The sequence below is a fragment of the Saccostrea cucullata genome, unplaced genomic scaffold, assembly GCF_032062105.1.
Source record: "Saccostrea cucullata isolate Sc308-1 unplaced genomic scaffold, CSIRO_AGI_Scuc_v1 ctg8695, whole genome shotgun sequence".
NCBI classification, from domain to species: Eukaryota; Metazoa; Mollusca; class Bivalvia; order Ostreida; family Ostreidae; genus Saccostrea; species Saccostrea cuccullata.
Window position 1 is genome coordinate 1 of NW_026927720.1, and position 16,261 is coordinate 16,261.

At 32.0% G+C, this 16,261-nt stretch overlaps 2 protein-coding genes and 1 pseudogene across 2 annotated transcripts; 1 reads left to right on the plus strand and 2 right to left on the minus strand.

Annotated features, from left to right (window-relative positions):
- Positions 1-1,825: 1,825 nt before the first annotated feature.
- On the minus strand, positions 1,826-3,184 carry LOC134275339 (uncharacterized; the record flags this gene model as incomplete). Its single annotated transcript, XM_062757616.1, has 2 exons — positions 2,810-3,184; positions 1,826-1,989 (listed from the first exon to the last, which is right to left on the minus strand). Coding segments are annotated over exons 1-2 (424 nt in total), but the record flags the coding sequence as incomplete, so codon positions are not given.
- Positions 3,185-4,482: 1,298 nt separating this feature from the next.
- On the plus strand, positions 4,483-7,050 carry LOC134275341 (caspase-7-like; annotated as a pseudogene).
- Positions 7,051-9,596: 2,546 nt separating this feature from the next.
- On the minus strand, positions 9,597-15,695 carry LOC134275340 (uncharacterized). The gene is made up of 2 exons (XM_062757617.1): positions 15,595-15,695; positions 9,597-10,475 (listed from the first exon to the last, which is right to left on the minus strand). Exons 1-2 carry the CDS (start codon positions 15,649-15,651, stop codon positions 10,017-10,019), a joined length of 516 nt encoding a protein of 171 aa, XP_062613601.1. The 5' UTR covers positions 15,652-15,695; the 3' UTR covers positions 9,597-10,016.
- Positions 15,696-16,261: the final 566 nt, after the last annotated feature.

Sequence of the window (16,261 nt, forward strand, 5' to 3'; positions counted from 1 at the left end):
TATTGACGCGGTAATTCTTCCCTTTCGATATTCATACCATACTGGGTCTTCACTCTGTTCCTTTGATATACTTTCAATATTTTTGATTATTTCTTGCGAATGAATGTTACACAAATGTTCAAGAAATTCCTGTCCTTCTACATTGTCATGCTCTTATTTATACTTTTGAATTAGTACTAAGTCTTGATTGTTATTGATGTCATTTTCACTAACACTTTCATCAGATGGAGGCTCCATAGTGTAAGTTAGGACTGAACCATGTTTCTTGCAGACTTTGTACAAAGATCTCATTACATTGTCTCTGTATGGCTTTAGATGCACATCAATAGCGTCATTAGAAAAAGGCTGATAACTATCACGGATGTCTTTCTTACCAAAATTTTTTTTTTTTTTTTTTTTTTTTTTTTTTTTTTTTTTTTGTATTTTATTTATTTATTTTCAATTCTTCATATAAACAAACAGTGAAATATATATATAACAGACAAATTACATTACAAACAATATGACAATATTACCTTCAGACAATTTTATGCAAAATTTTTAAAAAGTTTGTAGTCAAGTGATTTCAAATTTTTTAGAATGGAAGCATAGAAAAAAATTGAAGATTTAACGTGATTAAAGATGTTATAACTAGTTTCATCTAAGGAATGTATTCGACAGTACATCTTATATTTGTAAATCCTACAGGCAACATATGAGATGAGTGTGTTGAGTGATACAGTTTTTCTATTGCGCTCAGAGCTAAATCCAATTATTACATGTTTCCATTTGATATCTATCTTCAGGTACAAACTTAATCTATTCCATACTTCACCAACATTTTTACATTCAAAAATGAGATGTTTTGAAGTTTCAATCACGTGGCATAATTTGCAATTACTACTCGTTTCTTTTTTCCATTTACTGAGATACAAGTTATTACAAAGAATATTGTTTAAAAGTTTATAGTTGAATTCTGTAAGTTGTTTATCGGGTATGTCATATAATTTACATTGATATATATTTTTCCATTCTGAAGGTTTGACACTGAATTCGTTGCTTAAAACTATTTGATAACATGGTTTACAAAATTTTCTGTGTACAAGATTGTCATAAAAAAAGTTACATCTTTTATCTATGATGTTAACCTGTCCTGTGTAGAAAAGAAAATAATTTTTGTATCTTATATTAACAAACTTACAATTTGAAAAATCATACTTTAGTAGCAAAGGTTTGAAAACAGAAGAAAGAATTTTAAATTCACACAACCAGTTTGACTTGTTTTTTATACAATTAGAAAAATCTAACAATGATTTAAAATTACCATCATCGTCAAATAAGTCTTTAACATGCAAAATCCCACTGGCTATCCAGTTTTTAAAAAATAATGTATTTCCCCTATAAACAAAGTTACAATTGTTCCATATCGGCTGTCGAAGAACATTATCGGAAGACATTTTGTTCAAAAAACAGGGCTTACATTCATTAAAGCAACATAACATTTGTTGATAAAACTTAGGTAGTTTCTCTAATTTTTCCATATTTTCTACTTTTCTATCAGAAAAATCTAACACATAGAGAACTTCAAAATTTGATTTTTTACAATAACCATCAAAAATTTTGTACAAAATACCTTTGCTTTTTAACAATCTAGGTACCCAAGCTGCTTTTAATGCTTTTAATTTACATTCAATATCAACGATTGAGAGTCCACCTTTTAAAATTCTACCTATAAGCGTGTTTCTTTTAATTCGTTCATTTTTATCCCAAATAAAGTTATAAATTAAACGTTGTATTTTTTTAATGTAAGTATTATCAGGGAGACTTAGTATTGAGGCAACGTTACCAAAATTAATATTTTGTATTGTAAGAGGATTAGATGCCTGCCTCGGTCGATCCCATTTGCATGGATTGTCTGTGCATACCTCAGTTCCTCTGTCTTGGTGCCTTTCACTAAAGTCATGCAAAGCAAACAATAGTGCTACACAGTGTTTGCAACTTCCGTCATCTCTGGAAAAAAAATAAAAGCTTGCATTTTATTCACTTTGAAATTTGATAAGATTTAAATATATTAAAATTGACAATGTCACATGACAGCATTAGCACACTGTATATGTCATGCTTACTTCAGCATTGTTCATGTTGATTTAAAAAACTATATGAAAAAAAAAATACTATCCCTTGAAAATATTTATTTATTTATCATATGATTAATACTTATAGTCCTAAATTCTTCAACTTGGATTAAATCCATATATTATACTAACATTAGAAGTGTGTTCAAGATTGTGGCTATTAGCCTACCAGGTAGACAAGATTCTAGGTCTATTTAATAAAATCTTTTAATAAATGGGTGTTTCCTCTTTGCAGGGCCAGCTAGATGTTTGTGTATGTATTTAACATCAAAACGCAGTGCACTGGTACATATAGTTATGTTTTTTTTAATGGCATGTACATATAAGCATTATGATTTATATTTATCATTATTTATGAGTAGATCTACATAAATACATACAAGAGGATCTTGGGTCCCTCTCCCTTTTTGGGAGTTTAAGAGGAATACCAAAATAATATAACTAGGGATTACATGATAACCGGTACATCATATAATATAGGCAAGGAAATTCCCTGGGTCTTGGGGACAATCCTGAGGACAGGTATGTTTATGATATGTTGTTCCTATGGGACACTTAGAATATTTATTCAAGTAATCGTTACCTCTGCTTTATGAATAAAATGCATCTCCATCAAAATTATTGAAAGATTCACCAGTCACCACGGTATAAAACAAATTATGATAGTACCCTGGCATGTGTACATATATATTTACGCCACACAAGTACAGCCACCGGATTTCACAGAACCATTTTTATGCAAGAAAATCCATGTTTGATAAGGTTTTTCTGATTGCCTTGTCTCTGGCACACAGGTACTCTTAACATATATGTATCCATGTGCAACAGAGGCCATCAAAACTTTATCTATGTGGTTGGTTTGATACAGTTTGAATGAGTTATCATCCTTGTAGGACTTCAGTCTGTTTGCACTCCAGTCACAATAAGTCATTAAATACACCATTATATCACCCATTTCGATGTTTGGCAAATTTTGTAAATGGGCCTTCCAATCGGAAAGTCCACTGATATCAGGTAAAATAAAAGTCGTAATATTTTCATCGGTACGGACCTCCACCGTTCTCCTTTACTGGTCGTGATAGCCTATTTTTTCAATTGCACATTCTTCCGGCTCAATTTTCATTTCGGTCGCAGCTTTTGCCAATCTAATTAGTTGTTGTTTTCGATAAATTGATGTTTAAATACCCCTTTCTTTCAAAAAATCCCGGCGCTGGGGAACGGATTTTAAACGAATCTATTCCTCCGCCATTTTGTCCAATTGGTGCCTAGATTTTTATCACGTGGTGATGAAAGTCACATGACACATTTACTTAGCGCGGACATCCCGGAAACGAAGTATTGATCAAAACTCAAAAGTACCAAATAACTGTAATTAATACATACATATGTATATATTAATCTAATATAAAATCTACAAGATAAACATGAAAGAGCCTGACATTTGTGAAGGCAAATACCGGTATAATAATTATATGTACGTTTGAAACATTTGAAATAAATCACATGCATCACAAGGAAAAATTCTTCACTCACACAAATATCATTACAGAGATTATTTTATTTGTTAGTTAATAAGAATATTTTTTAAATCATGATATAAAATGTTATAGAACATAGGAATTTTATTGTAAGTTTTAAAGATTGTCAGATTTGAATCATTAAATTTCAAAACCTGATTTTAAAACCTCTTGGCGCCCCCATTCGTTTATTGACATGACCAACTTATTATGCATGCAGGAAGTTTAAAAAGCAGACAAAACGACTTATTTAAAAGTGCAGCTTTAATCAACATTCTGAAACAAAATGGCAGCTGACAATATTCCACTGGAAGCAAGAGATCTCCATAATAAACTAATCACCGATCTTCATGATTTCATTAACTCTAAGATAGACCTTCACGATTTCGAAAAGGTAAAACATCTACAATGCCTTTTGTCTGTGCCATTATCTTTCATCGTCTCTATTTCTACAAATTCTTTCTCTGTGTCATAATTATTAATTTCCCCTTTTTCTACAAATTCTTTTTCTCTGTGAGAAATAAATTGAAGAAATGAAGGCACTGATAAATAATGACACAGAGAAGGCAATTTAGAAAAAGAGGCAGTGATAAATAATGACACAAAGTAGACATTGTAGAAATAGAGGCAGTGATAAATAATGACACAGAGAAAGTATACTAGTATATCAGCATTGAGAGGAAAACTAACAGCATATAATAAAGCAGTTAATACATTATAAACCAAAACCATGGCAATTCAATGTTTTTTCCCCTTGACTATTATTCTTTGATATTAATCTTCTTTTATCCAGGTACAGAAACCGATTTAAGAAACATTCAGAACTTCTTTGAGAAGACATTAAACTTTGAATGTCATGTAGAACAAAACAAGATTTAATGGAGTTCCTAGAAGAAACAGCGGGACTATTTAGCAACAGGCGTAAAGCAGCGGACTAATATTGTCTTCTAGTCTTCATAATGAGTCGCGGAAACGAGGTTTCTGATTACCTTGTTTCTGATAATTTCTGATAATCTTGTATATTAAAAATACGGAGTTAAATTGATAACTTTTATTCTCTGAAATTTACTGTTTGAAAACTCCATGATCTTTCTCATTCATTATGTTTATTGGACGTAAAAGTTTATTGTAATCTCTAGTTTCTTATCAATAAAATTCTTTTTCTTGAGATATGATGACTTAATTCTACACAGAGTCCAAGGCTGCAGGTCTGAGTTATTGATGTCTATTGCAGGAGGGCATGCATATTTACACATGACGAGCAAACCATATCTCTTGACGATATTGTAGCTTATTTCAAAAACGACAAATTAAAATATTTTGGAGGTAATTTTTTTTTTATTTCAAAGAAGAAAAGACTTCTTTGAGTATGAAAGCAGCATGCTACGAGGGTTGCTGGAAAAGTTCGTGGACGATGTCCATCTTTGTTATATTACTCACTGGAAATTCAAAACAAGCACATAATAATATGTAAACATATTTGCTTTGTTGATGTGTGAAGTTTCATTCCATTCGATTTAACACAAATAAATTTACTTCATTTTAAAATCAACATGTTTTGTACCCGCGGAGCACACAAAACGGCAATGTAAGGTCAAGACATAGCGTCGAAAATTTATAATAGATACTATATACCTATGCATTTCACACAGAATATTCCAATGCCCATTCATTAAATTATTTTTCTAATACTTGACATTTATTTTTCAAGAATTGATCTCATATTGTATAATTTTCTTTTGTTAAGGTTTTAATTTCTTTTAGTACTTAACTCTGCTTTCTCAGGATAAGCAACTCTGAAGCGCCTTTGTCTTTCATTTACGTTTAAAATTCTAAACTTTTGTTCAGATGTTTACAGTTAAACCGTTTCTTCACAGGTCATCCTCATCCGACACAGAGTCCCTGTCACTCAAATATTGCCTGTACTATTTGTACATACATGCACAACTCGCTTGTGACATATTTTCTTGATTCCAATAACATTTTTAGAGTTCATTCAGGATTTTTCCTGAGGAAAACACAAAATTGCTTCGATACCTGTTCCTCCGTGACGTTCTAAAACGTCATCATTTTTGTCGTTTTCAATAAGGACAACTTATCTTCTCCAGTTGATTTCTTTTCAACAAAGCAAAATATAAAACCATCATTTGGTACATGTATCGATGTAACAATTTTTAATTTGAATTTCTAGGTAGTTTTTCGTTTTTCCTCTAGTTTACAGAGAATATGACTATAGACATTATTTATTGTATTATCTGTAACTGACTAAATTTTGACTTGCTCTGCGATCCGATGTTTGCATTTTTAAAATCTGAAGTTTTTTGAATTAATTGTAATATGTTGTCAAAATTAATACTTATCATTTGGATTTATTGTTAAAATATTTCTACCAAATTTTAATAACATATGACGTCAAATAAAAAAAGATATGGCAGTTGTCCACGAACTTTTCGAACAACCCTTGTATGTACTACATTCATAAATCTTACTTTTGTAGGGAAACCTAAGAGTTTCTTTATACAGGCCTGTCGCGGGAAGTCTCCCCAGGGTACAGTGGATTTGTCTGATGATAAGGAGGAAGTCATGATTGATCAAGTGGTAGGGAAGGTCTCGATCCCCACAGATGCTGATCTCCTGATGTCTTCTGCTACAACTCCAGGTGAATAGTAAAAGAGTTTCATACCTAACTAAAAACGGAGCTGTTTCTCTTGACAATGATTGCCAAATATTAATAAGATAAGACAAACTCTTCAGGAATTGGAATAAACTTGATGAATGGACCAAAAATTAAACGCAAAAAGAATAAATAAATATAAAACTGAAATGTTCCTGATTAAACAATTTTGTACAAATATACAAAGAAAATGTTCTTGCGAACAAAACCAAATTAACATAATGCTCATTTCAGTACAGAACTATTTGCAAAGAGTTTATATATTGATGTACTGCACCTAAGTCCTTATATTTTCTGCTAAATTTCATTTTTAATTTTCCTGGGTATATTAATTTAAATAAAAATACATATTTAGATAAAATAAGTAAAAAAAAGTTTTTGCAACACTTTTACTATAATTCTTTAAACAAGTTCAAAAATAATCAACCGTCCTTTCAGGGCACTATGCTTGGCGAAGGCTACGCTTAGGTTCCTGGTTTTTCCACAACGTGATACAGATTTTTAAGGACAACTATCTGGAGGAACTATTGGAGGACATGCTAATTGATGTGAAGGAGGCCCTGGCGTACGACCCCCAGTGGCAGACCAATGCCGGTCACAAACAAATGCCGTGCACGTGGTCCACTCTAATTTTCTAACCAAACGGTTTTATCTGGCACCCGGTCAAAGTCCCGAATAACAACAGTACTCCAAAGCAATTGCCATTAAAACAATGATGTGTATTGGACTAGTTAGTGTATGCATTCTAAAAGTGAATTGAAATAAATTTTAACATACAATACTGAAATTGTTCCAAATTTTATTTGAATTTTTCTATAAGCAACAGTTATTATATTCTCAGTTCACCCGAGCCGAAAGCTCAGGTGAGCTTTTCTGATCACCAGTTGTCCGTCGCCCGTCTGTCTAGCTGTCTGTCTGTCCGTCTATAAACTTCACATTTTCACTTGCTTCTCAAGAACCACTGAACCAAATTCAAACAAACTTGGTACAAAGTATCCTTGGCTAAAGGGATATTTAACTTGCTAAAATAAAGGGTCAAGTTTTCTTCCAAGGGGATATAATCAAGAAAATACATCAATGGGGTGGGGTCATTAAAATCTTCTCAAGAACCACTTGGCCAGAAAAAACTGAAACTTATGTGGAAGCATCCTTTTGTAGTGTAGATTCTCAATTGTTAAAATCATGACTCCCAGGGGTAGGGCAGGGTTATAAAAGGGAATCCATTTTTCTTTTACATCAAAGTATATGGGGGAAAACTTTATAAATCTTCTTCTGAGGAACAAATGGATTTAAAAAACTAAAACTTATTTGTAAGCGCCTTGGGGTATTGTATATTCTAAATTGTTTGAATCATAGTCAAGTAGGTTTGTCAAGGTCAAGATTACAAAGGGGTAAATCTGTTAAATGACAGAATGGCCAAAGTTACTCAGGTTAGCAATGTGGCCCATGGTCATCTTGTTGCCAAACTATTTACTCAAATAAGTCAAATTTGTTTACATTCAGGCATGTTTCTCTTTTTTATTAGTTCTACCGAGAACTTAGCTTATATCGGTTTAGTGTTAAAAACGAAGAGGGTTTTAATAATAATAAAAAGAATAGACTAAAAAAATCATATTTCCGTCTCTTTCGGTCCCGTTTGTTTTCAGCGATTTTTTCCAACTCTGGCATTCCAGGGGAGTCACTTTCTAAACCGAACTTACTTCTGACTACGCTGTCGAATCTGTTGAAGAATTGGGACTATTAAATTCATAACATTTTCTTTGCGGTACTCTATAAATTAAAAAAAAATACATAATCGTTAAACTTTTATTGACAACAAAGTAAATAAAACATATCTTTATATTATATTAAGAAGTGGACTTAATATGGGTTAAATGTAAGGATTGTTTTTAATTTGAAAACGACGGGGTAAATGAAGGGGCCAAGTCTTTGCTACACAGCTCATTTGGCGAGATTCTTTCAGATTCCTGTGGATTTCTAACTGATGATTTACTACGCTCTCTCTGAGTTTTCATGACGTGCTAGGAGCAGTCACTTCCCATTCACAGTGTACCCAAGACGTCTTTTTGACATAAGGCATATCAGAGGACTCCAATAAGACTCCGAGCAGTCGCCATCAACTGTTGCAATCATGTGTTAAATTTCATTTCAGGGTTCTTAAATGAGTTATGAAGGCGCTGTTGAAAACATAATAACCCTTTTGGACGTTTACGAGAGACACTGACTTTTACAGTTGACGGTTCACTTTGCCATTTAAACCTGTATCATGTCCGGAGGTTCAGAATTGATAATAAATCAGAACACCTTAATTTCTAGTGGCAATAGGAATGGTGTTAGGAACACTAATATGCGAAGACCGGGAGTTGAGGGTAGGGTGGTTGTGTTTCCTTAAGGGCAACTTATTAATACTTTTAAATAACCCGATAATTCCGTTTAATGAGATGTTAAAAGTATGCACGCTATAACTTGCGCCAGTTTAAACAAGATTGGAGATTTATATAATGTGTTTATCAATAAAAGTTACGAATACTGTAAATTACAACAATAGAATTAAACGCGTTTTAAAGCTATCAAATAATAATTATTTATATCCCTGCTAGGAGAGAAATACAAAACTATGTAGCTTTTTTTTTTAATATTTCCATTACTAATTTTTTACTCTGTGAAAACTCTTTGAAAGTTTTGGGAGTTTATTCTTGATAATTCTGCCAGCATGTAAATTAGGCAGGTCAATAAGTCAGCAGCTAAGGAGACCTAATACGCATGCAAATCTCGTTATTTTTAAAGTCTTAATCTACAATTTTATTTCACAATGAAATGGAAATATAAGGAATCACTGTCTAGTTAGGAGAGTATGCCAGGGACATCAACAATAGTTGGAAACATGGGATAATTTTAGCATAACGGGCTTAGCCCGTTATGCAAATTATCCAATGTTTCCCACTTTTGTTGATGCCCTGGCATACTCTCTTACTAGACAGTGATTCCTTAAATAATTCCATCACGTGACGCTGTCGCTACTTTTAGATTGATAAACAAACATGGCGTGAAGAAAACAAGGTAGGCCGTTTGAGATACTACTCACTTTTTGACGTGGAAGGCAAGCGTCTTACTCTTAATATCTATATTTTAATGTGATCAGTATCAACCATCTACTCGGTTATGACGCATACTAACTTTTTATTAATATTTTTTGTAGAAATGCAACATGCCTCGTCTGTGATTTCCCGTGGACATGCGTGTCTATATATAGTACTACTTTTTATGCACTTCCTTCATCAATATTCATGAAAAGACTGAATTCTTAATTGACAGTTATTGCTTAATTGTTTTGTTATTACAACGATGTCTATAGTAAAATTTTGTGGAAAGTATTATTTTTTTTATTACACTTCATGTGTTTCAAAACATTAATCATTTTGTTTCAGACAAAATTCGGCTTTCATATAGCTTGTATTCCTTTAAATAACAGTGGAGTGAATATTACTCTACATCTTTCAAACAATGTTTAGAAGGAACCAGAAATTAAAATCACAATTAAGATAACACATATATTTATTACATGTTATTGATTATAGCATTTGATTAAACAACAAAAAGGAAATGATACACGATTTTGAATTATACAGGAATTGAAACTAATTAACATGAGATGTTCGATATTTAGAAAACGGTCGTCGGGTTTGCTTTCTTCATAAAATGATATTATTCCTATTTTGTCAGTTTCGTTTTGAGTTTTTGAAGAGCCGATAAAGCAATGTCGACAGCTTTCAAGAAATTTTCAGCCTGTGGACTTTTATGTTCGCCAGTTGCACAATAATAAGCCATATGTTCGCAATTGTTAAACAACAGATCGTACTTTATGAGAGCTGTATTTTCAAGGCACTCTTCTGCGATGGCGACTGTCTCATTAGGACTGTTGCGTTTACCATTTTCGTAGGTAAAACGATAAATGATTGGAACTGGATCCTTATATTCTTCCATTTTATATCTTTCTCTCTTGATTTCAGCTTTGAAGGAATTTCCAATTCCTTCACCAAACTCAATTACTTCAAACTTCTCTGCCGTTTCGTCCACATCTGTAACAATAGCATGGTGAGTAAACACCACTCGGTGGAACATTATGTGATCCCCTCTCTTTAGTTGTTTGATGTCGAGTACAGGTTCGGTCTATAATATAGTTAAAGAATTTAATATCAGCAATATCTTTTGAAATTATCTCATAAGTAAATGAAAATTAATGAATCAAATCATTCATATTAATTATAAATCGAACTTAGTTAATTTTACAATGATTCTACGCCCTCTTTTTTCAGATCACTTAAATAGTATGATTAAATATTCTTTTTTTATCATAATTATGTCACAATTTGAAACCCTTCACCGGTATATGGTGATATATGATATATGCTCTCTATATGAGTATTTTCGAGTGGGACATAAAACAATATACAGTCGGCGCTTAAGTCTGCTTTTCTTCTCCAATTCACCAATAGTCTGTCGTCGTTATCGTTTTGATGTTGTCGTCGTCTTTGTTGTCAAAAATTTTTACAATTTCATCTTAACCGCTTAATTTTGCATTTAGTATGCTTCGGAAGATAGGCTTAAAGTTATTTTTTTACAAATATTTACATTTGCAAATGTTTTCCTTTATATAACACTACTGAAGGCAAGCGTTTTTTATAACTGTGTAAATACAGGTATGGGGTCAAGAGGTCATAGATGTGCGTTTGGATAAACGTTCGACGTAATTTCTCTGTGACGTCATACAGGATCGACGCGCGTTTAGTGGATTACATACATGCCGTTGGGTTTGAAAAATTAACGCATTTCACACGTTAAAAGTAACTGTGATCAGGCAAATATAAAGTATGAATAAGTCACAAATGTAAATATAAGTAATAAGGTATCATTTTTTGAGTTTTATTGAGATGTAAAACGGGTTGACACATGATCAAATCTTCCATAAAGCCCTTCGGGCTTTATGGGATTGATCACGTGACCAACCCGTTTTTCATCTCAATAAAACTCAAAAAATGATACCTTATTTCTTAAATAAAAGACCACGTCATCTTCGAAGAGGAGATAATTTATAGGGAAAAACGTAAAAAAAAAAGTGCGCGAGTTTATTTTAAAATCGTCTTTACAAGACCACAGGGCTAGGAATGATTAACATTATTCATTGATCATGACCACAGTCTAACAAAAAAAATGTTTTGACAAATATTTAAGAATTTTCTTCCCAAGAACAGTAAAATATGCTTAGACATAATCGTATGAAAGCATCCTCGGATACTTTACATTAAAGTCTGTTCAGATAAGAAGTTCTTTGCGTAAAAAGTGTTTGTAATAGGAGATCGAAATAGGCATGCAAACACAAAGCTAAACACATAAAAAATAGTCTTTCTATAAAAATCAAATCTATGATTAGTTTTATTAATTCAAAAGCATCCTCAGGTAATTCAGATTAAAGTTTGTTATGATGGTGTTCGCATGTAAAAGATCTATAATTTTGTAATTTTGTATTTGCTAAGACAATTGGTAATTTCGAAATTTTATATTTTTTTGTAAGTTCTGTGAAAATTTAGTGTTAATTTTAAAGGAGTGTCAAAACAAATGAAGGCTGACGTCAAAAAATGGGGAGGGGTTTCTTTTTCCAACATTTTATAAAGATTTGTCCCTGTAAAAACTGCAATATACCAATGAAATGTTTAAACTCGCTCCAGAAAAATACAGTGCAACCGAGTACAAATTTTTAAATTCCAAAAGAGATTCAGAGAGGTTAGAAAAGCACAGTTAATGTCGATTTGAATTGATGGTATAAAAGTCAATCACGTCAAAAAGTTACATTAATTGTTTTGGTAGATATTGAACTCCAAGAAAAAAAATATGCTGGTATAATCAAGCAAGAATCTCTCCCTACGTAAAGACTAATTGACTATTTTCTAATCATTGTTAACAGCTACTCAAGACATTGTTATATCATATAATCAAGATAGGCTTTAGTTTTTAATTAATTTCCAAATCTCATCAAGATGAGTGTAAAGTGACAGAGGGAACAGGATGTGCGAATTGTCGTAAGTCATAAAACTAAATGACGATACCGCTGGTTAATCATATATCGTCCTTTTTGTTAAAAAAAAATAATTTGGCAGTTTATCAACGTATTAATAAATTATTTAGCTTAAATTTTCAATATTTCTAAATTTTTTTATTGTTTAATGTTCCTTAAAAATTTTGTAAACACAGCCTATATGGTAGTAATTAATTTTATCGCATCAGTCAACGAGCTTTTTGATAACCCCTTGTATTTTCATGTAATACTTACTCAGGTTTTTTAAAATTATTTAATATCAATTAGAGGTTAAATATATTATATTTCATAAAAACTACACATACATGGATTGATTATTATTATGTAAAAAAATTATTGAGATTTAGCAAGTCTAAATATAGTCCTATAAAGAAACTAAAAAGAACATATCAATAATAAAAACTGGGAAATTCAGGATTTTTTACTTCTTATGTAATGTAAATGGCCAAAAAATGTACAGGGCTTTAAATTTAGCATTTTGTATGATTTCTTTTTATACAATCCCAGAAGCAGGCGTAACAGATTGCTATTTATTTTCTTAAACACTGTAGATGACGATTTAAATCTGATAAAAACAAGCATTAACAAATGCATGCCTTTAACATGTTTAAACAATAGAGGCATCAAGTGCCTAGAAAAGTCTATATAATTCATTTACAAAAAGTGGGACATGTTGTCGCTGTACACAAACATGCCGAATTAAATAAACGATGGCAAGGGCTGTTATATGGAATCCGGATAGGGCCACGCAGTTCACTATCGCATCATCGCACCATCGAAATTTGAGTCGCGATAATGCAATGACGATGAAGCGAAGGTGCGATAACGATGAAGAGATGGTGCGATAGCGCGATGAAGATGATGCAATGGCGCGATACTGCGATGACGATAAAGCAATGGTCCGAAGGAGCGATAAAGCGATGACGCAATGGCACGATAGCGATGCTGCGATGGTGCGATTGCGATGATACGATAACGTCTAGCAAGAAAGACATGGTTAATTTTAATACCCAAGTGAAGTTTATTTACCCAGATATATTTCTGATGTATATTCTGTTCATATCTTCACTACCTGACGCCATTTCTATTCTCAATGGCGCATGTGCAAAAGAGTGGATAGCGCGATAGTGCGATAATGCGATGACGATAGTGCGATAAAGCACTAATGATGACACGATAAAGCATCACTTCATCGTTATCGCGTTATTGTATCATCGCTATCGTGCCATTGCGTCATCGCTTTATCGCTCCATCGGACCATCGCTTCATCGTCATCGCAGTATCGCGCCATCGCATCATTGTCATCGCGCTATCGCACCATCTCTTCATCGTTATCTCACCATCGCTTCATCGTCATCGCATTATCGTGTCATCGCACCATCGACTCAAATCTCGATGGTGCGATGATGCGATAGTGAACTGCATGGCCCTATCCGGATTCCATACTTTTGAATGTTATTGAAAAATTTTACGTAAATATATAATGTCAGGAAATTGATGATAATGTTGATAATATTTGTTGTTTATATTGATCTCCTCCTAACGTGTTTTCGGAATAAACGGTCATTAAGGATGTCAAAATCAAAAGAACGTCAAAGTTTTTGTGAAAAAGATGCGTCTTTAATTGTTCAAACCTTTCCTTAAAATGTTAATAGACTCTTGCAATCATTAAAATGGAAAGACTTGGTGTGTTATTATTATTTTTCAAGTATAATGTTCTTCTCAAGAACTCTTGACTTTAAACAAAACAGCTTCGAATTATTCTTGGGTAAAAGACAATAAATTCTGTTCTAAATAAGGGCCAAACCCTCATAAATGAGAGATGAGAATGACTTAGTATTTCTATATTTGAGAGCTTACAAACAATGTAAAGAATCATTTTTTTTTTCTAAATCATGACCAGGAATTGGATGCGGCGATTAAAGTTTTACATGGAATTGTATAAAGAAATCATAGCACATCCTCGAGACAACAGTAACCATCTTCTCAAATTAGGCTACTGCTTAAAATGTAAGAAAATTCTGGATAGAAAAGATTTTTGTATTTAAAAAAAATCATTTATCACCTCTTGGGCCCCAGAGAAAAAATAAAAAATCTGTAAACTTATAATATAATCACAGAACACAATCTATCGTCTACCAAAAGGATGATTATGCTACTGTGTGAAATGTTAGAAGAATTTTTGCAACAAGAGGCTTCTTTAATACAAACTCAAGAGATACTCTGAGCACCGAGCTCACTAAATGAAACGCCTGCCTCTCATATGATTATGATGGTAAAATCCCTAATAAGATCTCATTTCAGACTTCTTTTTGATTCAAAAATCACAAAATTATGTTCACAAAAAAGAGAAAAAAACAAGAATAAAGAAACAAAGATAATAACTACATTGTTAAGGACACATACATCCAAATTGAAGTAACATTTTACCGAAGACCTCCATGATCAAGTAGACTTTAAAATTTGCGTGTTATACGTAGACGTTTTTTCTCCTTTCAAATTTCTCTGTTTTGTTCTGTTGAGTTGTGTACAAAACTATTTAAAAACTATACTCATAAAAGAAAAAAAAAATTAAAAAGATATTCTCATTCAAGGGGAAAATTAAGTCTAAATTTAAAATAAGATAATATGACATGTCAAAATGTTGCACGAAATGTCAATACACATATTTATCACAAACTTAGTAGTAAATACACCTATTTTGCACTGTGCAATACGAGTGAGTGATGTCACAATACACCATATAAGGATGGGTCCAAAAATCCGTAGCACGTATCAGACCAACGTGCAAATATCCATATCAAATCTGAAGTAAATTTTGTTTAAAGTTTAAAAATTAATTTCTTGATTTTATTAAAATATACATGCAAAACAATTCTATAAAAACTTTGTATTATTATTTTTTTCTCAATTACATAAAATCTACAATTAAATTTTGAAGAAAAAAAAATAAACAAGCATGAAACATTCTTTAATGATTTTTAGTGAATTCGCATATTAAATATTTTATATATCTGATAAATAGAATACTACGAGCTAAAATTTATACATGTACCATATGTCATATCAGCCCTCGGACCTCTAGGATGATGTGGGACTACTCGGGCTTATATGACATATGATATAAATTTTATTACATATGACATTAATATTTTACATTGGACATTTCAAAAAGACAAAAAGCTTTCTCTTTACCTCTTTGTAAACAAGGCCTACAACTTTAGCCACAATATCCTCTACATTGGATGACATTGTGGATGGTTTTGAATTCTTGTTACAAATCCTTCTCACGTATAAAAAACAATTTTTTGCCGTGTAGTCAAATTTGCAATAGCTTTTATATAACGGATCTTAATTAACTGACACAGGCCCCGCCCATTTTTATGTTTTTTTTTCCTTGAACAAGATATACATGCTTATAACTATTAGAAATAAAGCAATCATTGATAAATTAAAAAAGTTTTATTGTTGTAAACAGATAAAAAAAAAAATGAAAAAATCGAACAGTTTTGCTAAAGATCATATATCTAATTAAACATTCTATTCAGCATGATATGCAAGTCTATTAGATTTTATACATATCATGACACGTGTGGATTGGGCGGTAAAAGAGACCAAATTTTACGAAAAGAATTCTATCTTTTGAAATCTTCTCAAGCACAGCAAAGCAATTATTCATAAAGTTTAATTTTAGAAGCAATCGAAAGAAAACAAATTATAAGCTAAAGGGATCGACTTATAAAAAAGAATCTATTTTTAGATTGATAAACTGAAAAAATAAGTAGAATCCTTTAATAAATTTGCAATATGAAGAGCTCAAAATTAACGACAAATGAAAAGAAAATAATCTAAATAAACTTAA